The sequence below is a fragment of the Salvelinus sp. IW2-2015 genome, linkage group LG27 (genome assembly GCF_002910315.2).
Source record: "Salvelinus sp. IW2-2015 linkage group LG27, ASM291031v2, whole genome shotgun sequence".
In the NCBI taxonomy this organism is placed as follows: domain Eukaryota; kingdom Metazoa; phylum Chordata; class Actinopteri; order Salmoniformes; family Salmonidae; genus Salvelinus; species Salvelinus sp. IW2-2015.
In genome coordinates, this window is record NC_036867.1 from 8,359,614 (window position 1) to 8,382,362 (window position 22,749).

Genomic DNA, 22,749 nt, shown 5'->3' on the forward strand with positions numbered 1-22,749 from the left:
TGTCCCCACCTCCTTGGATTCAGCCCCAAGCCACTTTTTTTCAGTCCGTCTCGCCCTGTCTCAAAGAGATTGCTTCACTGTGGTGCATTGCAACGCAAGACTTTCCCACAATTTATTTCCCACTAGGGATTAAGACGGGTAACCGGGATCCCGGGACTGTCCCAGGAACATTTCACATTTCCCCCCCCCCAAAATGATGACAAGACCTGGGAAATTACAAAATGTTTCCCCAATGTGGCACTAATGCAATTTCCCAAAATTCATAACGTGCGCAGCAGCAGATTAGCAAAAAATGTAATTGCACATTATCCAAACAGGTTGTTGCATGGAAGCCTCTAGAATATTTAATTCACACAAAGTCGCCATGAATTCAAAGCACACGCATTATTGACACGGACTGCACACACGACCCGAATGAAGTTAATAAACCCTAGAGGAAACCTCTACAGTATAGCTTATAAAATAATGTGTGCCTCTTTGAGCTGTCATTGTGACTCTTTGGACAGTCACAAATTTGATAGGCCTACGCACAATTCACTACATAGGCATTTCTGTCACAGAAATGAAAATTCTAGATGAGGTTATTTTTCTATCCGGTCCCAATCCCACTGAAACCCAAAATCCCCACCCTGTCTCGCATGGAAATTCCGATCTTCAGAGGTTGCTTTATCAAAGCACTTCTCTCGCCTATTCATGTCAAAATCCCGCTATGACAATTCACCCGCTTCTCTGTCTCGTTTCTTGCTGCCCATGTGAGATCTGCGGTAGGGAATGTGTGATCAACAATGAGAGTAGATATGGATTTTGTTTTTTAAACAGAATTGGTCCCTGTTAAGATACCTTGATATTTCAACTATTTCCACTCTTCATCTCTTGGTTATTCATGAACTGATCTGCTATCTGTATAATCATCAACTCCATTTGGCCAAATACCGGAGATATTCTGTCATTCGTTGAAGGAGGTTATCCGGCAAGTTTAGCAACTTTGGTCATTTGAATTTGGTTTGACTGCTGTTACAAAGTTACACTGGGGGTGAGCTCTGTGCATCCCGAGTGCGCTCTGCGTCGAGAACCACTGCTGAAATGTGCTGAATTAATTGAGGAACGTGAGAATGCTCTGAAAATTTGTGAACAGCCCGTTTTGCAATTCACAACAATGTCATTGGATAGTTACTTTATCATTACCAAATATCAGTTTCACTTGCTCTTAAATCTTTACATGGTGGAGCATCGCCCCTCTTATTAAGGGAGAACCCTGACATAATGACCATATCTTGGTTCTAAACGCTTTAGATGGGAACTTCTGATTCTGCGGTATTTCCCGGGCCTCTTTGGATTAATATGAATTATTCCCGGTATTGAAACTTGGTAGATTTGAAGGAAAATATTGACCCCCATTTCCCACAATATATTCCCCCAAAAGATCAAGGAGATTTCTGACTCACCTATTGGGGCGGCCGTCGTAGAGGCAAAAGGGACATGAAAATCGTCAGGACATGGAAAGAGAGAAGGAGATAATGAGAATCTGATTGGAGTGTACATTCATTCAGGCAGGCTTTGGTTAGAGAGCGGTCGTGCACTGCAGAGAATTGGACAAAACACCCAGAGAACTGTTTAGAGGTTCCTCTCTGGAGGAAATGTTAGCTAAAGAGAAGGAAACAAGGAAACCAATGTTAATTCAACCCAGAAGAAACAAAGACGAATCACGGAGGTCCAGTAGACACACACTAGACGGTTATCAGAGACACCTGGATACCCGCAGGAAGGAAGAGAGGTCTGGTTATGAAAGAAAGTGCCGGGGAAACTGGTGACGCTGTGTGTGGTGGTTAGTAGCACACCATAGGGTTAATGAGAACACTCCAGCACTGCCCAGATGCAGCAGTGCCTTGTGGGTGAGAGGAAACACCCCCCCAAAAAAAGCCAAGCCTCTCGGACAGAGTGTATCTTTTCGGGGAACCTGTATGTTAGTCAGTCAGGCTGTCTAGACTGGGCTATTGAGTCGGTCCCAGCCCAGTCTTAGCGCCGCATGCCCATGCAAGGTACGGGGCTACTCCTCTAATCTTCCAATCCCCCTAGTGGAGAGCACATGCCACTGCAACAAACCTTCAGACATGGGGGCCACCACCACCTGGGGCTCCGTGAGTTCGGCAAAGCTGGGGAAGAAGGGCTTGGCAGCGGGGTTCAGACCAGACCCCGGGGAGGTGGGGCTTTTGGTGGAAGAGGAGGAGGAGGGGGGGGACTTCGTGGGTATATTCTGTGATGGGGATCTGCCCTTCCTGGGGTGATATTCGGGTATGGTTTTGGGGGAGCGGAGGGGGGCTGGGCTGGGTGTGTCGAAGGCTAGGCCCAGAGGTAGTGGGCGCCCTGGAGTGATGTCACTGAACTCAAAGGAGTCGTTGTTGAAGTTGGAGTCATTGATGAGCCAGGAGCTGTCGGAGGGGGAGAAAGGGGGAGCGGTCGCTGTGAGCTCACTGAACTTCTCCAATGGGGACAGGCCACAATCTGGTTGCCGGGTGGGGCTTAAACTTAAGGCATTTTTCATATGGACATCGTGCATGGGGGTGTCATGATCAAACACCACCTTGACACCCGACTCATGAACTGGGGAATCTAGAGGAAAGGTTGTGGAGAAAGCCACTTTGGCATTGCCCATGCTAGCGTTCTCTGTATCCATGAGCAGGTCTTGGTAGCTAGCAGTGAATGGGTCTCCTGGAGGTGAGGCCATGGGGAAGGTGCCCTTGGGCGAGAAGTCTCCCTGACTGGTGGGCATGGAGACAGGGGCGGTAGGCAGGAGCTCACAGCCCAGGGCCGGTGGAGGGGAGGTGGGAGCTGTGAGAGAGAGCAGGTCCTGGGTGAGAGATGGAGGGAAGAGGCCCTCGTAGAACTCCTCACTGGCAGGACTCGCCCCCATGTTGGAGTAGGGGATCTCCAGGGGCTGGGAATGGGTGATGGGGGGCACTAGTTGGTCTAACACCCCTTCAGAGAGCCCTTCAGGGAGGTCATTGGCAGAGGAGGCAGAAGAGGGCACGAAGGGCTCAGCTGTGACTCCCCACTCTTCTGGAAGCTTCTTCCTGCTCTTGCCCCTCTTTCCCCTGCCTCCACTTCTCCCTGGCTCTTCGCGCTCCCAGCCTCCATCCATCCTGTCCCTGTCCTTGCGGGGGGAGACCCTGTGGTGGCCCTCTGACAGGGGTGTGTTTTCAGCCTGAGCCTCCGGATGGCCCCTGTTCTCTACCAGGTCGTACACATCATCCCGGGGCCTCCTTTTCTTCTTCTTCTTCTGCTGTTGTTTGCGGTCGTTTCCTTCGTTGCTTTCCCTCTCCTCCCCCACGGCCGAGGCCTCTCGGTGGGGCCAGCCAGAGTCAGGGCGGTCCTCGGGGCTGGCCGCCAGGTGGCTGGCATGGCGACTGATCACCGTGGAGACGCTTTGGGTGAATGGCAGGTCGGTGGGAATGCAAGCCTCGTCTGGCCAGCCATCGCCCAGGGCACCTCGTGTGTGAAGAGGGAAGAGAGTTTAAAGCATGCATACAGTCTCTCTCCCTCTCTCATCTAGACAAAAGCGTGAACTTCAATGGGCTCACTTACTTTGAAAACAAAACCAAGTTCAACAATGCCGTCTAAGAAATGAGAGTAGTAACCGACATTGTGTACATCTTTACAGCTGTAGACACTTATTGATGGTCCATTCAATATAACTGAACTTTGGTAGTGTACGAGCTGCAATTTCTCATTTTGCCATTGAACACTCAAAATGCAACATGGGTGTCAAATCACTCATGCATCCTCATTGGCCCGTTGCCTCAGTAACCCCTGTGTGAATGAATAGTCCCGCTGAGGGACTGGTAATACTGTGGCTTTTTGGCTGCTGACTCCGTGCTACCCTAGTGACATGCTGGTGTACTGAATGAGATTTTAGGAGGAGGAGAAAGCTGTGTTTACTTCATAGTGAGTAGGTGATTGAACTCAGCAAACACAGACACAAACACAGCAATTTGGTCAAGTGCACAGAAACAGGCACAGACCACACAGTTTTATAGTACAGTATAGGCATTGACATGTTTGCGTACAGAGCCTCTGTGAAGGCTCTGGTTGTCCCGCTTCTGACACCTCATTTGAATAAGGCGCGACATGCCACATTTTCTGACCTATCCAGGCAAAGGATACATTTCCCCTGCCTGTGATCCTTGCAGCTCCGCCTACGAACCTTGCAGCTCCGCCTACGAACCTTGCAGCTCCGCCTACCATTAGACATATGAAACGGGAGACTAGCGATTGGCGCAAAAACAGTCTCATCTTGCTGTGGTGTTCTTATATGGATTTAGAGCTCTCAACATGAAACAATACCAAACGATTTTGCAGGATTGAAACTAGACCACTCTCGTGGTCACAGAGGGACAAAATCACTTGGTGCTTAAAGCTGAAGTTGTAACGAGTCGGCAGGCATTTGAATGTCTCTGCGCCGCTCAGAGGACGCTGGGCTGAAAATGCTCTGTCGTCAGTTATATGAAACGGTGACAATTTTGTACCGTCACGAAGTATGATGATTTTTATTTTACAGTGATAAACAAGGTAAAATATTATAGTAAGTCAATTAGCATTGGATTGTTACTATATTTAGAATATTTACTTTTGTTAAATAGGAACGAAATCGTATAGGATTTTTTCATATTTTCATGATACAGTATCTGTACTGTGTACTTGAACTGGTGTTCTCAAAAGTGAATACACCTCAGCAATTTTTAACAGAAAGGTAAAAAGCATTACTACAGTTGGTATTGTTTAGGGCCCTGTCATTGTAAATAATTACTTTTGGGTATGCTGCTTAGGTGGAAATCTACATTTTGTAGATTAGATTCAAGGTAAATCGTGTTGTGATTAATATGGGATTGTTTTCTTTCCTGGACTGTTCAGTCTAGCTAGTTAAATTCTAGAGCCCCATGCTGCCAAGCTGCACGGGTAAGCTGTGCCGGTTCTGAGGAGAGGAGCAATGGAGGAGGAAGGGTTTTAGAGGAAGTGATTACCCAGTAAGGCTGGGCCACTTTGCCCCAGTTGTCTCTCTAGCCTTTTGAAAACTGAAACTCCAAATGGAGCATCTCTTTATCATATTTTACATGAATAAAGCACCACATGACAGAAACGGACCTAGTATGTTAGAGCAGAGACGAGAGACAATGCAGGAGCACTTAAGAGCCGCTCCCTCAATGCTCTGGGGAGCTGTTGAAGCTGTGATGAACAGCAACAGAATGTCTTGGTAGCCGTCGTGGTTCTCTCCAAGTACCGAACCAGGGCGTGGTACAGTATCCCCAGAGCCCACAGGTTGCAGGTCTCCAGGGGTGTGACTGACTCCATGACTAATGCAGCACGATGGCGCTGTTCGGCACGTATAAGGTCACTGCAGCACTTCTGCTCCACTAGGTTCCCAGCCCTTATCCTCACAACTCTGTTCAGTGCAGACACGCTTAGCTAGCGTGCTATGCTAATGTTCACACATGGGGAAACATGAGACACTCAACATAACCCTGACTTAGTTGTAATACATAAATACCTCATGACTTTTGTAGCAGAGGACGTTTTGTTTGTTAATTATTGCGGTAGTTGTTATTCTTCCCATGAGTGTCTCTGACAAGAGATGGTTGGTGAGTATTAACAGGTCACTTTTCCCCCCCTCCACTAGCAGGGGAGTCTTCCAGGGGTAAACATGAACGCAAAATGCATTCAGATATTGTACTGATCAAATGAGTTTCCCCATATCGAGTTCTACATGACTCATTCTCTACACAGAAAAGCTCTGGAGTTTGGAGTCAATTCTCCACAGGCAGCGTTGTGAACAGACGCCTGTGAAGTTTATCTTTCAGCCTCAGGCTTCCAATCGGTCTGCAGCTTATAACTTATTCAGTACCAGACTGTGCTGCGTGCCTTTAGTCACACGCGCACACACACACGCACACACGCTATTCCTAGACTAACATGCTAGTGGAACCACCTACTGCCGGGGTAGGCAACTTTGATTCAGCCTGTGGGCCGATCGGCGTGCCAGAACATAATAATATGCACACTACAAATTGACCACAACTAAGACTAAAAAGAGATTGTATTTGAAAATAACAGTAATTTCATACATTGAGACATGATCACATATCTCACATATTTTTTTTACATTTTTATTCGTGGGAATACTTGGGAACAGATTTTCATTTTTTTATTCCCAAAACACTTTGGGGGGCAGAAAATACACTTGCCCCTTGTTTTGGCCCGCGGGCCGCCTGTTGCCGACCCCTGACCTACTGTGTAGTAGCATAACACTGGGTCTCAGCTGTGCTATAGCCATGTGGCCCCTGGGATGTTATGGGAATGCTATATGACAATAGCCACAACATGATGACATACAGTATTCAATACCATCTGAGGTCTAATGGAGTGTAGGGTATTTCCAGCAGGGGCGGAGGGAGGCAGCCACAGCTCTAGCTATAGCACCCCTCAGTGGACAAGAGAGGGCATTAGTACAAAAGTTATATAGGTGCCCCATGTGAGGATTCTCTACACAGGAGCGGAGTTGGGGGTCGGATTGGGTGATGATCACCACAGGGGGTCCCCCGCTGCTCTAAGCCCATAAACCCTCAGCCAAAACCCAGACCTCATCAACTGAACTGGGCATGAGATATGGAGGAGGGGTAGGGGCTGGCTGCCACTGGGTATACTGGCAAGGGGAGGTGGCACTGGGATGAGACTATGTGGAGGAGACAAGTGGGGTGAGGGGACGGGCTGGGGTTGACAGATGGCATCGGCATTTAAGGATTTGTGGCAACACTCAAGTCTTGGGCGGTATACCATATAGAGAGGTATTCTGAAATACCCACGGTATAATTTTCAATACTGTCAACACCCCCCCACCCCCAAAAAATATATATACGGTATATACAGTGCACTTGGAAAGTATTCAGACCCCTTGACTTTTTCCACATTTTGTTACGTTACAGCCTTATTCTAAAATGTTTTATTTTTATTTTTATTCTCTTCCACAATACTCCATAATGACAAAGGGTAAACAGGTTTTTTGAAAATGTATTAAAAATAGAAAACAGAAATGCCTTATTTACATAAGTACTCAGACTTTTTGCTACGAGACTCGAAATTGAGCTCAGGTGCATCCTGTTAACATTGATCATCCTTGAGATGTTTTCACAACTTGATTGGAGTCGACCTGTGGTAAATTCAATTGATTGGACATGATTTGGAAAGGCACACACCTGTCTATATAAGGTCCCACAGTTGGCAGTGCATGTCAGAGCAAAAACCAAACCATGAGGTCAAAGGAATTGTTTGTTGAGCTCAGAGAAAGGATTGTGTTCTGGGGAATTGAAGGTCCCCAAGAGCACAGTGATCTCCATCATTCTCAGACGGAAGAAGTTTGGAACCACCAAGACTCTAACTAGAGCTGGCCGCCCGGGCCAAACTGAGCAATCAGGGGAAAAGGGCCTTGGTCAGGGAGGTGACCAAGAACCCGATGGTCACTCTGACAGAGCTCCAGAGTTCCTCTGTGGAGATGGGAGAACCTTCTAGAAGGACAACCATCTGTGCAGCACTCCACCAATCAGGCCTTTATGGTAGAGTGGGCAGACAGAAGCCACTCCTCAGTAAAAGGCACATGACAGCCCACTTGGAGTTTACCAAAAGGCACCTAAAGGAGTCTCAGACCATGAGAAACAAGATTCTCTGGTCTGATGAAACAAAGATTGAGCTTTTTGGCCTGAATGCCAAGCGTCATGTCTGGAGGAAACCAGGTACCACATATCACCTGCTCCAGAGCGCTCAGGAGCTCAGACGGGCGAAAGTTCACCTTCCAACAGAACAACGACCCTAAGCACACAGCCGAGACAATACAGGAGTAGCTTTGGGACAAGTCTCTGAATGTCCTTGAGTGGTCCAGCCAGAGCCCAGACTTGAAGCAGATAGAAAAGAGAGAACTGTAAATAGCTGTGCAGCAACGCTCCCCATCCAACCGGACAGAGCTTGAGCGGATCTGCAGAGAAGAATTGGAGAAACTCCCCAAACACAGCTGTGCCAAGCTTGTAGCGTCATACCCAAGAAGACTCAAGGCTGTAATCGCTGCCAAAAGTGCTTCAACAAAGTACTGAGTCTGAATATTTATGTAAAGGTGATATGTTTTTTATTTGTAATACATTTGCAAACATTTCTAAAAAACTGTTTTTGTTTTGCTTGTATGCAGATTAATGAGGGGGGAAAAACTATTGAATACATTTTAGAACAGGGCTGTAACGTAACAAAATGCACTGTATAGAAACATTTTGGGGGGGAAATAGTTGTTAAAGAAATACCTGCAGTGAACTTGTGGACTAGTTTAATAGATAAAGCAGATAGAATTATTTTTCGCCTGTTGCATTTTTTTCCATTGTGAAGCAGTTCCCCAAAGTAGCTGATTGAGCCAGTTACATGGTATATTTTTTTTATAAAGAGCGCAAGGAGCAAACAGGAGCTTTCGTGATGTGACGATCCAGTGTTGTGCAGCGCAAGAGAGGTGATCAAGATATACTTTAACTTTATTACTGTTTGCCAGCTAAATATATTTTAACTAAAATATTGAACTATCTAAGATGTGACAAATAAATTATCTTCAGCTCAGGGCTCCAGCTATGCATTTGGTTTGCTAACTTGCTAGCTAAGTGGCAAGTTAGCAAGTGGTAATCAAGCTTCTTGGTTACAGCAGAGACCATCAATCCCCTCCTAGATCAAGATCCCTGGAGTCTAATATTTGTTTTGTGCATGCAGCAAACTTTTTTTAGATAGTTGTACAACTTTCTGAGCTGGGATGTCTATCCTTGCAATTTGTTTATGTTCACTTGCGCTTGTTACCATTTAGCTAGCGTCTGCTACGGTAATTCGCTAGTACTTTGTTAGAATTTTTTTTAACGTTTGGAAAGGAATAGTGCCCCTTGTTTGCACTGACGGAAATACGGGAAACTGCCCAACCATAACACCCTCTAGTGTGCACAATGACTTCCACAAATGCCACACATGCATGCCAACACGAAGAGAGGCAGACCGACATACACATACAGTTGAAGTCGGAAGTTTACATACACCTTAGCCAAATACATTTAAACTCAGTTTTTCACAATTCCTGACATTTAATCCGAGTAAAAATTCCCTCTCTTAGGTCAGTTATGATCACCACTTGATTTTAAGAATGTGAAATGTCAGAATAATAGTAGAGAAAATGATTTACTTCAGATTTTATTTCTTTCATCACATTCCTAGTGGGTCAGAAGTTTACATACACTCAATTAGTATTTGGTAGCATTGCCTTTAAATAGTTTAACTTGGGTCAAACTTTTCGGGTAGCCTTCCACAAGCTTCCCACAATAAGTTGGGTGAATTTTGGCCCATTCCTCCTGACAGAGCTGGTGTAACTGAGTCAGGTTTGTAGGCCTCATTGCTTGCACACGCTATTTCAGTTCTTCCCACAAATTGACTATAGGATTGATGTCAGGGCATTGTGATGGCCACTCCAATACCTTGACTTTGTTGTCCTTAAGCCATTTTGCCACAACTTTGGATGTATGCTTAGGGTCATTGTCCATTTGGAAGACCCATTTGTGACCAAGCTTTAACTTCCTGACTGATGTCTTGAGATGTTGCTTCAACATATCCACATAATTTTTCTCCCTCGTGATGCCATCCGTTTTGTGAAGTGCACCGGTCCCTCCTGCAGCAAAGCACCCCAACAACATGATGCTGCCACCCCCGTGCTTCACAGTTGGGATGGTGTTCTTCGGCTTGCAAGCCTCCCCCTTTTTCCTCCAAACATAACAATGGTCATTTTGGCCAAACAGTTCTATTTTTGTTTCATTAGACCAGAGGACATTTCTCCAAAAAGTACGATCTTTGTCCCCATGTGCAGTTGCAAACCGTAGTCTGGCTTTTTTTTTATGGAGCAGTGGCTTTCTTCCTTGCTGAGGCGGCCTTTCAGGATGTCGATATAGGACTCGTTTTACTGTGGATATAGATACTTTGTACCTGTTTCCTCCAGCATCTTCACAAGGTCCTTTGCTGCTGTTATGGGATTGATTTGCACTTTTCGCACCAAAGTACGTTCATCTCTAGGAGACAGAACGCATCTCCTTCCTGACGGTATGACGGCTGCGTGGTCCCATGGTTTTTATACTTGTGTACTATTGTTGTACAATGAACGTGGTACGTTCAGGCGTTTGAAAATTAGGCCTTAAAGGTAGACCTTGAATACATCCTCAGTATACAGTAATCCCTCGTTTATCGCGGGGTTACGTTCGAAAATGACCCGCGATAAGTGAAATCCGCGAAATAGAAAACTTTTTTTTTTTTTACAATTAGCAACTATTACATGTATACAAATACAGTGACTCACTGTGTAGGCCGTTTCACTGCTCTTCAGACGGGCCGCTGCATCCTGACTGCGCTCTGCAGTGTTCTCTTCTTCCGCCGTTTGGGCCATCCGCAGGTGCTTTTGTCGGTCCAGGCCGTTTCGTCGACATTATGGGTTTAGGAGATGTTCGAAATTACAAGATAATTTGGCCAACTTAATGTAAATTTGCCAAGCTTTTTTATGACGTACACATAACTGCACGAGACGACAAAATGATAGCACAATTCGTAGCATGTTTTGATACAAGAAGCGGGAGTGAGTTTTTAGCGAATCAGAATGCAGAGCACAATGCACCAAAAAAAAAAAAAAAATGCATTATGAAAATCCGCGAAATAGCGAATCCGCGATAAGTGAACCGCGAAGTGGCGAGGGATCACTGTACCTCCAATTGACTCAAATTATGTCAATTAGCCTATCAGAAGCTTCTAAAGCCATGACATAATTTTCTGGAATTTTCCAAGCTGTTTAATGGCACAGTCAACTTAGTGTGTGTAAACTTCTGACCCACTGGAATTGTGAGACAGTGATTTATAAGTGAAATCATGTCTGTAAACAATTGTTGAAAAATGACTTGTGTCATGCACAAAGTAGATGTCCTAACCGACTTGCCAAAACTATAGTTTGTTAACAAGAAATTTGTGGAGTGGTTTTAATGACTCCAACCTAACTGTATGTAAACTTCCGACTTCAACTGTAGGCCTTAAGAGCTGGCTGAAGATGTCGATAGGTACTGACAGTTACTGAACTAGGTACTGAGGTAGGCACTTCGATATAGGCACTGTTACTAATAGTGATAATGTGTGTTTCCTTTTACCTGCAGACATGTCCTTAGCTGTGTTGGCTGCCTGAGGTGGGGGCTTCTGAGGCTCTGCGATGCTGGGAGGCCTCTCTGTCGATAGTGGAGCTATCCCCATCTCCATCCTCATAGCAGGCTGGGAGAAACCTGTCACACAGACACAAAGAAACAATCAACCCCTGTATTCACAAAGCATCTCCGATGGATCAACCCCCACTCTATCCATTTAATCATGTTCATTATAATCTAAAAGGCAAAACCGATTCTTGATCAGCACTTCTAGTCTGAGGTGCTTCGTGAATATGGGCCCAGAACCGCTTCAAATTGATCCTGATACAGAGTCAGACAAATGTCACACAGAGCAGTAGCAATCAGAGCTTAGATCAACTTCAGACGGACCAATGAATAGGTCGAACATAAGTCATAACACAGGCAGACGGAATGAGCCAATCCAGAGAGCTCATTGAGGAATGTTCTTGAGATGAGTCATGATAGGATGAAGCCTTTCAGGCGCAGTAACGAGGGACGGAGACATTGGAAAATGGGCCCCGCTAAATGGACTCTCCTGAGTGAGGACTGGCTAGCAACACCTTCTGAGGCAAGTGCAGTGGAAATGTCACAGACAGAGAGGAAGTGACACGGTGATGAGAATTCCATGTCGGTGGCAGTTGGCTGGAGAACCTCGAAATACAAAGTTACACTGGGGTGAGCTCTGTGCATTCCCGAGTGCGACCTGCGTCGGAAACCATGCTGAAAAATGTGCTGAAGTAATTGGGAACTGAGAATGCTCTGAAAATTTGGAACAGCCCGGTTTTGCAAATTCACAAAACAATGTATTGGATAGTTACTTTTTTTTTGTATCAATTACCAAATATCAGTTTCACTTTGCTCTTAAATCTTTACTGTGGAGCATCGCCCCTCTTATTAAGGAGAAACCCTGACCATAATGACCATTATCTTGGTTCTAACGCTTTAGATTGGAACTTCTGATTCTGCGGTATTTCCCGGCTCTTTGGATAATAGAATTAATTTCCCGGTATTGAAACTTGTAAGAATTTGAAGGAAATATTGACCCCCATTTCCCACCAATATATTCCCCCAAAAGATCAAGGAGGATTTCTGACTCACTATTGGGCGGCCGTCGTAGAGGCAAAAGGGACATGAAAATTCGTCAGGACATGGGAAAGAGAGAAGGAGATAATGAGAATCTGATTGGAGTGTACATTCTTCAGGCAGCTTTGGGTAGAGAGCGGTCGTTTGCACTGCAAGAGAATTGCGACAAAACACCCAGAGAACTGTTTAGAGGTTCTCTCTGCGAGGAAAATGTTTTAGCTTAAGAGAAGAAACAAGGAACCATTGTTAATTCAACCCAGAAGAATACAAACGACGAATCACGGGAGGTCCAGCTAGACACACACTAGAGACGTTATCAGAGGACCACGCTTGATACCCGCAGAAGGAAGATCGAGGTCTGGTTAATGAAAGAAATGCCGGGAAAACTGGTGACCTGATGTGTGGTGCGTAGTAGCACCACCATAGGGTTAATGAGAACACGCCAAGCACTGCCCAGATGCAGCATGCCTTGTGGGTTGAGAGGAAACACCCCCCCAAAAAAAGACCAAGCCTCTCGAACAGAGTGTATCTTTCGGGGAAACTGTTTGTTTAGTCAGTCAGGCTGCTAGACTTGGGCTATTGAGTCGTCCGCCCAGTACTAGCGCCGCCATTGCCCATGCAAGGTACGGGCTACTCCTCTAATCTTCCAATCCCCCTAGTGGAAGCACATGCCACCATGCAAACAAACCTTCAACATGGGGGCCACCACCACCTGGGCTCCGTTGAAGTTCGGCAAAGCTGGGGAAGAAGCTTGGCAGCGGGGTTCAACCAGACCCCGGGGAGGTGGGCTTTTGGTGGAAGGAGAGGAGGAGGGGGGGACTTCGTGGGTATATTCTGTGATGGGGATTGCCCTTCCTGGGGTGATATCTCGGGATGGGTTGGGGGTAGCGGAGGGCGCTGGGCTGGTGCTGTCGAAGGCTAGGCCCAGAGTAGTGGGCGCCCGGAGTGATGTCACTGAACTCAAAGAGTCGTTGTTGAAGTTGGAGTCATTGATGAGCCAGGAGCTTCGGAGGGGAGAAAGGGGGAGCAGGTTCCCGCCTGTGAGCTCACTGAACTGTCTCAATGGGGACAGGCCACAATCCTGGTTGCCGGGTGGGGCTTAACTTACATTTTTCATATGGACATCGTGCATGGGTGGCTCATGATTCAAACACCACCTTGGAACACCCGACTCATGAACTGGGAATTCTAGAGAAAGGTTGTGGAAGGAAGCCACTTTGGCATTGCCCATGCTAGCGTTTCTGTATCCATGGAGCAGGTCTTGGTAGCTAGCAGTGAATGGTCCCTGGAGGTGAGGCCTGGGGAAGGTCCCTTGGGCTGAGAAGTCTCCCTGCCTGACTGGTTGGCATGGAGACAGGGGCGTAGGCAGGAGCTCACAGCCCAGGCCGTGGAGGGAGGTGGGAGCGGTGAGAGAGAGCAGGTCCTGGGTGAGAGATGGAGGGAAGAGGCCCTCGTAGAACTTCCTCACTGGCAGACTCGCCCCCAGTTGAGTAGGGATCTCCAGGGCTGGGAATGGGTGATGGGGGGCACTAGTTGGCTAACACCCCTTCAGAGACCCTTCAGGGGAGGCTGGGCAGAGGAGGCAGAAGAGCACAAGGATAGCTCTGTACTCCCCACTCTTCTGGAGCTTCTTCCATGCTCTTGCCCCTCTTTCCCCTGCCTCCACTTCCTCCCTGGCTCTTTCGCGCTCCCAGCCTCCATCCATCCTGTCCCTGTCCTTGCGGGGGAGACCCTGTGGTGGCCCTGCTGACAGGGGTGTGTTTTCAGCCTGAAGCCTTCCGATGGCCCCTTCTCTACGCAGGTCGTAACACATCATCCCGGGCTCCTTTTTCTTCTTCTGCTTCTGCTGTTGTTTGCGGGTCGTTCCTTCGGTTGCTTTCCCTCTCCCCCCCACGGCCGAGGCCTCTCGGTGGCCAGCCAGCAGTCAGGGCGGTCCGCGGGGCTGGCCGCCAGTGCTGCATGCGCGACTGATCACCGGGAGACGCTGTGGTGAAAATGGCAGGTGGGGGAATGGCAAAGCCTCGTCTGGCCAGCCATCGCCCAGGGCACCTCGTGTGTGAAGAGAAGAGAGTTAAAGCTGCATACAGTCTCTCTCCCTCTCTCATCTAGACAAAAGCAGATGAACTTCAATGGGCTCACTACTTGAAAACCCAAAACAATTCACAATTGCCGTCTAAGAAATGAGAGTATAACCGACATTGTGTACATCTTTACAGCTGGTAGACACTTAATGATGGTCCATCAATATAAACTGAACTTTTGTAGTGACAGCGCCAATTCGCATTTTGCCATTGAACACGTCAAAAATGCAACATGGGTGTCAAATCAACTCATGCCATCCGCCATTGGCCCGTTGCCTCAGTTAACCCCTGTGTTGAATGAATGTCCGCTGTCAGGGACTGGTAATACTGGGCTTTGCTGCTGACTCCGTGCTACCCTAGTGCATGCTGGTGTACTGAATGAAGATTTTAGAGGAGAGAAAGCGTGTTTACTTCAGTGAGTAGGGATCTTGAACTCAGCAAACACAGACACAAACACAGCAATTTGGTCAAGTTCACAAAACAGGCCACAGACCACCACATTTTTAGTACATATAAGGCATTGACATGTTGGCTACAGAGCCTCTGTGAAGGCTCTGGTTGTCCCGGCTTCTGGAACACCTCATTTGTGAATAAGGCGCGACATGCCACATTTCGACCTATCCAGCAAAGGATACATTTCCCCTGCCTGTGATCCTTGCAGCTCCGCCTACGAACCTGGGGCTCCGCTACGAACCTTGCAGCTCCGGCCTAACCATTAGACATATGAAACGGGAGACTAGCATTGGCGCAAAAACAGTCCTCATCTTGCTTTGGGGTTCTTATATGGATTTAAGATTCTCAACATGAAACAATACCAAACCGATTTGCAGATTTGAAAAACTAGACCACTCTCGTGGTCACAGAGGGACAAAATTCCACTTGGTGCTTAAAAGCTGAAGTTGTAACGAGTCGCAGGCATTTGAAGTCTCTGCCGCCGCTCAAGGACGCTGGCCTGAAAATGCTCTGTCGTCAGTTATATGAAACGTGACAGATTTTACCGTTCACGAAGATGATTGATTTTATTTTACAGTGATAAACAATGTAAAAATTATAGTAAGCAATTACATTGGATGTTACTATATTTAGAATATTTTACTTTGTTAAATAGGAACGAAATCGCTTATAGGATTTTTCATATTTTCATGATACAGTATCGTGTACTGTGTACTTGAACTGCGGTCTTCAAAAGTGAATACACCTGAGCAATTTTTTAACAGAAAGGTAAAAAGCCATTCTACAGTGGTATTGTTTAGGCCCGTGTCATTGTAAATAAGGTACTTTGGGTATGCTGCTTAGGTCGGAAATCTACATTTTGTAGATTAGATTCAAGTGAAATCGTCGTTGTGATATATGGGATGTTTTTCTTTCCGGACTTACAAGTCTAGCTAGTTAAATTCTAGAGCCCCATCATGCCAAAGCTCACGGGTAAGCTTGTGCCGGTGCTGAGGAGAGAGCAATGGAGAGAAGGGTTTTAGTAGGAGTGATTACCCAGTAAGGCGGGCCACTTTGCCCCAGTTTGTCTCTCTAGCCTTTTGAAAAACTGAAACTCCAAATGGAGCATCCTTTATTCATATTTTACATGAAAAACACCACAGACAGAAACGGACCTAGTATGTAGAGCAGAGACGAGGACAATTAGGAGCACTTAAGAGCCGCTCCCTCAATGCTCTGGGGAGCTGTTGAAGCTGTGATGAACAAAAGCAGAATTCTGGTAAGGCCGTTCGTGGTTCTCTCCAAGTACCGAACCAGGCGCGTGGTACAGTATCCCAGAAGCCCCAGTTGCAGTGCTCCAGGGGTGTGACTGACTCCAGTGACTAATGCAGCACGGATGCGTGTCGGCAGCGGTATAAGTCACTGGCCAGCACTTCTGCTCCACTAGGTTCCCAGCCCTTATCCTCACAAACTCTGGTTATGCAGACACGCTTAGCTAGCGTGCTATGCTAAGTTCACACATGGAAAACATGAGACACTCAACATAACCTTACTTAGTTGATAATACATAAAACCTCATGACTGTTGTGAGCAGAGGACGTTTGTTTGTTAATTATTGCGGTAGTTGTTATTCTCCCATGAGTTGTCTCTGACAAGAGATGGGTGGCGGAGATTAACAGGCACTTTTCCCCCCCTCCACTAGCAGGAGTCTTCCAGGTTAAACATGAACGCAAAATTGCATTCAATATTTGTACTGATCAAATGAGTTTCCCCATCATCGGCATTCTACATTGATCATTCTCTACACAGAAAAGCTCTGGAGTTGGAGTCAATTTCTCCACAGGCAGCGTTGTGAACAGACGCCTGTGAACGTTTATCTTTCAGCCTCAGGCTTCCAATCGGTCTGCAGGCTTTTAACTATTCAGTACCAGGACTGGCTGCGGCCTTTTAGTCACACGCGCACACCACACACGCCACACACGCTATTCCTAGACTAAACATGCTAGTGGAACCACCTACTGCGCGGTAGGCAACTTTGATTCAGCCTGGGCCGATCGGCGTGCAGAACATAATAATATGCACACTTACAATTGACCCACAATAAGAACTAAAAAAGAGATTGTTATTGAAAATAACAGTGAATTCATACATTGGACATGATACAGTATCTCACATATTGTTTTTACATTTTTTATTCGTGGGATACGTGGGAACAGATTTTCATTTGTTTATCCCAGAAAACACTTTGGGGCAAAAATACACTTGCCCCTTGTTTTGGCCGCGGGCCGCCTTTGCCGACCCTGACCTACTGTGTAGTAGCATAACACGGGGTCTCCAGCTGTGGCTAATAGCCATGGTGCCCCTGGGATGGTTTGCGGAATTGCTGATATGACAATAGCCACAACATGATGACATACAGTATTCAATACCAATCTGAGGTCTAATGGAGTGAGGGATTTCCAGCAGGGCGGAGGGAGGCAGCCACAGCTCTAGCGTATAGCACCCCTCCCATGGGACAGAGACGGGGGCATTAGTACCAAAAGTTATATAGGTGGCCCATGAGGATTCTCACACAGGAGCGGATGTGCCGGGCGGTGGAATTTTGGCTGATGATCACCACAGGGGTACCCCCTTGGCTCTAAGCCATAAACCCTCAGCCAAAACCCAGACCTCATCAACTGAACTGGGCATGAGATATGGAGGAGAGGGTAGGGCTGGCTCACTTGGGTATACGGCAAGGGATGCACTGGGATGAGACTAGGTGGAGGAGACAAGTGGGGGAGAGGGGACGGGCTCGGGGTTGACAGATGCATCGGCATTTAAGATTTGTGGCAACACTCTCAAGTTTGCTTGGCGTATACCATATAGAGAGTATTCTGAAAATACCACGTATAATTTCAATACTGTCAACACCCCCCCACCCCCAAAAAAGATATATATACGGTATATACAGTGCACTGGGAAAAGTATTCAGACCCCTTGACTTTTTCCACATTTTGTTACGTTACAGCCTTATATCTAAATGTTTTATTTTATTTTGATTCTCTTCAACAATACTCCATAATGACAAAGGTAAACAGGTTTTAAAATGTATTAAAATAGAAAACAGAAAGGCACTTATTTACATAAGTACTTCAGACTTTTGCTACGAGACTCGAAATGACTCCAGGTGCATCCTGTTAACATTGATTCACCTTGAGATTGTTTTCACAACTGATTGGGTCGACCTGTGGAAATTCATTGATTGAACGATGATTGGAAAGGCCACACACCTGGTCTATATAAGTCCCACAGTTGGCAATTGCATGTCAGAGCAAAAACCAAACCAGAGGTCAAAAGGAATTGTTTGTTGAGCTCAGAGAGAAAGGATTTGTTCTGGGAATTGAAGTCCCCAAGGCCACATGATTCTCCATCATTCTCAGACGGAAAAGTTTGGAACACCAAGGACTCTAACGTAAGCTGGCGCCCGGCCAAAATGACAATCAGGCGGGAAAAGGGCCTTGGTCAGGAGTGGACCAAAACCCATGGTCACTCTGACAGAGTCCAGAGTCCTCTGTGGAGATGGAGAACCTCTAGAAGGCAAGCCATCTGTGCAGCACCCACGCAATCAGGCCTTTATTGGTAGAGTGGCAGACAGAAGCCACTCCTCGAGGTAAAGGCACATTGGACAGCCCACTTGGAGTTTACAAAGGCAACCGTAAAGAGGATCTTCAGACCATGAGAAACAAGGATCTCTGGTTCTGATGAAACAAAAGATCTGGCTTTTTGCCTGAATTGCCAAGCGTCATGTCTGGAGAAACCAGGTACCACATATCACCTGCTCCAGAGCGCTCAGGAGCTCAGGACGGGCAAGCAACCTTCCAACAGGACAACGACCCTAAGCACACAGCCGAAGACAATACAGGAGACCTTTGGACAAGTCTCTGAATGTCCTTGATGGTCAGCCAGAGCCCAGACTTTGAAGCAGATAGAAAAGAGAGAAACTGTAAATAGCTGTGCAGCAACGGCTCCCCATCCAAAACCGGACAGAGCTTGAGGCGATCTGCAGAGAAGAATGAAAACTCCCCAAACACAGCTGTGCCAAGCTTGTAGCGTCATACCCAAGAAGACTCAAGGCTGAAGCTGCCAAAAGTGCTCAACAAAAGTACTGGGTCTGATATTATGTAAAGGTTGATATGTTTTTTATTTGTTAATACCATTTGCAAACATTCTAAAAAACGTTTTGTTTTGTTGTATGCAGATTAAGGGGGGGAAAAAACTATTGAAATACATTTTAGGAACAGGGCTGTAACGTAAACAAAATGCACTGTATAGAAACATTTGGGGGGGAAATAGTTGTGTAAAGAAAATACCTGCAGTGAACTTGTGGACTAGTTTAATAGATAAAGCAGATAGAATATTTTTCGCCTGTTGCATTTTTTCCCATGTGAAGCAGTTCCCCAAAGTACTGATTGAGCCAGTTACATGGTAGATTTTTTTATAAAGGCGCAAGGAGCAAACAGAGCTTTCGTTGATGTGAACATCCAGTGTTGTGCAGCGCAAGAGAGGTGATCAAGATACTTTACTTATGTACTGTTTGCCAGCTAAAATATATTTAACACAAAATTGAAACATATTAAAAGATGACAAATAGATTATCTTCAGCTCAGGGCTCCAGCTAGCATTTGGTTCTGCTAACTGCTAGCTAAGTGGCAAGGTTAGCAAGTGGGAATCAAGCTTCTTGTACAGCAGAGGACCATCAATCCCCTCCTAGACAAGATCCTGGAGGTCTAATATGTTTATGCATGCAGCAAACTTTTTTTAGATAGTTGGTACAACTTTCTGAGCTGGGAGCTATCCTTGCAATTTGTTTATGTTCACTTGCGCTTGTTACCATTTAGCTAGCGTCTGCTACGCGGTAATTCGCTGAGTAGCTTTTGTTAGAATTTTTTAACGTTGGAAAGGAATTAGTGCCCTTGTTTGCACTGACGAAATACGGGAAACTGCCCCAACCATAACACCCTCGAGTGTGCCACAAGACTTCCGACCAAATGCCACACAGCATGCCAACACGAAGAGAGCAGACCGACATACACATACAGTTGAAGTCGGAAGTTTACATACACCTTAGCCAAATACATTTAAACTCAGTTTTCACAAGTCCTGGACATTTAATCCGAGTAAAAATTCCCTCTTAGGTCAGTTAGTGATCACCCACTTGATTTTAAGATGGAAATGTCAGGAATAATTAGTAAGAGAAAATGATTACTTCAAGATTTATTTCTTCATCACTTCCTAGTGCGTCAGAAGTTTACATTACACTCAATTAGTATTGTAGCATTCCTTTAAATAGTTTAACTTGGGTCAAACTTTTCGGGTTAGCCTTCCACAAGCTTCCCACCAATAAGGTGGGTGAATTTTGGCCCATTCCTCGCTGACAAGATGGTTCTGTAGCTGAGTCAGGTTTGTAGGGCTCATTGCTTGCACACGCCTATTTCCAGTTCTTCCCACAAATTGACTATAGGATTGATGTCAGGCATGTGATGGCCACTCCAATACCTTGACTTTGTTGTCCTTAAGCCAGTTTGCCACCAAAGCTTTGGATTGTGATGCTTTAGGGTCATTGTCCATTTGAAGACCCATTTGACCAAGCTTTAACTTCCTGGACTGATGTCTTAGATGTTGCTTCAACATATCCCACATAATTTTTCTCCCTCGTGATGCCTCCTTTGTTGAAGTGCACCGGTCCCTCCTCGCAAGCAAAGCCCCCAACAAACATGATGCTGCCACCCCCGTGCTTCACAGTGGATGGTGTTCTTGCGGCTTGCAAGCCCTCCCCTTGTTCCTTCCAAAACATTAACAATGTCATTTGGCCAAACAGTTCTATTTGTTGGTCATTAGACCAGAGGACAGTCTCCAAAAAGTACGATCTTTGTCCCCATGTGCAGTTGCAAACCGCTATCTGGCTTTTTTTTAATGAGCACGTGGCTGCTTCTTGCTGAGGCCGGCCTTTTCAGTTATGTCGATATAGACTCGTTTTACTGGTGGATTTTAGATACTTTTGTACCTTTTCCCCAGCATCTTAACAAGGTCCTTTGCTGCTGTTATGGGATTGATTTGCACTTTTCGCAACCGAAAGTACTTCATCTCTAGGAGACAGACGCATTCTCCTTCACTGAGCGGTTATGACGGCTGGTGGTCCCATGGTTTTATACTTGTTTGTACTATGTGTTGTACTAATGAAACTGGTACGTTCAGGCCTTTGAAAAATTAGGCCTTAAAGGAACCTTGAAATACATCCTTCAGTATACAGTAATCCCTCGTTTCGCGGGGTTACGTTCCGAAAATGACCCGCGATAAGGAAATCGCGAAATAGAAAACTTTTTTTTTTTTTACAATTAGGCAACTATTACATGTATACAAATACAGTGACTCACTGTGTAGGCCGTTTCACTCTGCTCTTCAGACTGGGCCGCTGCATCCGACTGCCGCTCTGCAGTGTTCTCTTCTTCCGCCGTTTGGGCCCATCCGCAGGTGCTTTTGTCGGTCCAGGCCGTTTCGTCGACATTATGGGTTTAGGAGATGTTCGAAATACAAGATAATGGCCAACTTAATGTAAATTTGCCAAGCTGTTATGACGTACACATAACGCACGAGACGACAAAATGATAGCACAATCGTAGCATGTTTTGATACAAGAAGCGGGAGTGAGTTTTTAGCGAATCAGAATGCAGAGCACAATGCACCAAAAAAAAAAAAAAATCATTATGAAAATCCGCGAAATAGCAATCCGCGATAAGTGAACGCGAAGTGGCGAGGGATCACTGTACCTCCAATTGACTCAAATTATGTCAATAGCCATCAGAAGCTTCTAAAGCCATGACATAATTTTCTGGAATTTCCAGCTGTTTTAATGGCACAGTCAACTTAGTGTGTTGAAACTTCTGACCCACTGGGAATTGGAACAGTGATTTATAAGTGAAACATGTCTGTAAACAATTGTTGAAAAATGAACTTGTGTCATGCAACAAAGTAGATGTCCTAACCGACTGCCAAAACATATTTGTTAACAAGAAATTTGTGGAGTGGTTTAATGACTCCAGACCTAACTGTATGTAAACTTCAGACTTCAACTGTAGGCCTTAAGAGCTGGCTGAAGATGTCGATAGACTGACAGTTACTGAACTAGGTACTGAGGTAGGCACTTCGATATAGGCACTGTACTAATAGTGATAATGTCTGTTTCCTTTACCTGCAGACATGTCCTAGCTGGGTTGGCTGCCTGAGGTGGGGGCTCTGAGGCTCTGCGATGCTGGGAGGCCTCTCTGTCATAGTGGAGCTATCCCCATCTCCATCCTCATAGCAGGCTGGGAGAAACCGTCACACAGACACAAAAGAAACAATCAACCCCTGATCACAAAGCATCTCCGATGGATCAACCCCCACTCTATCCATTTAAATCATGTTCATTATAATCTAAAAGGCAAAACCGATTCTTGATCAGCACTTCTAGTCTGAGGTGCTTCGTGAATATGGGCCCAGAAACCGCTTCAATTGATCCTGATACAGAGTCAGACAAATGTCACACAGAGCAGTAGCAATCAGAGCTTAGATCAACTTCAGACGGACCAATGAATAGGTCGAACATAAGTCATAACACAGGCAGACGGAATGAGCCAATCCAGGAGAGCTCATTGAGAATGTTCTTGAGATGAGTCATGATAGGATGAAGCCTTTCAGGCGCAAGTAACGAGGGACGGAGACATTGGAAAAATGGGCCCCGCTAAATGGACTCTCCTGAGTGGGGACTGGCTAGCAACACCTTCTGAGGCAAGTGCAGTGGAAATGTCACAGACAGAGAGGAAGTGACACCGTGATGAGAATTCCATGTCGGTGGCAGTTGGCTGGAGAACCTCGAAAAAATGGGGGGT

At 46.0% G+C, this 22,749-nt stretch overlaps 1 protein-coding gene across 8 annotated transcripts in view; it reads right to left on the reverse strand.

The window, feature by feature from the left end:
* LOC111953388 (microtubule-associated protein 4) overlaps nucleotides 1–22,749 on the reverse strand; it is a 114,822-nt gene that overhangs the window by 43,106 nt on the left and 48,967 nt on the right. For all 8 annotated transcript variants that reach the window (XM_070435688.1, XM_023972612.2, XM_023972616.2 and 5 more), the window contains 2 exons: nucleotides 11,232–11,360; nucleotides 2,104–3,486 (listed from right to left, as the gene is read on the reverse strand). In XM_070435688.1, the coding sequence (XP_070291789.1) occupies nucleotides 2,104–3,486; nucleotides 11,232–11,360 (1,512 nt within the window). The remainder of the gene's footprint in view (nucleotides 1–2,103; nucleotides 3,487–11,231; nucleotides 11,361–22,749) is intronic.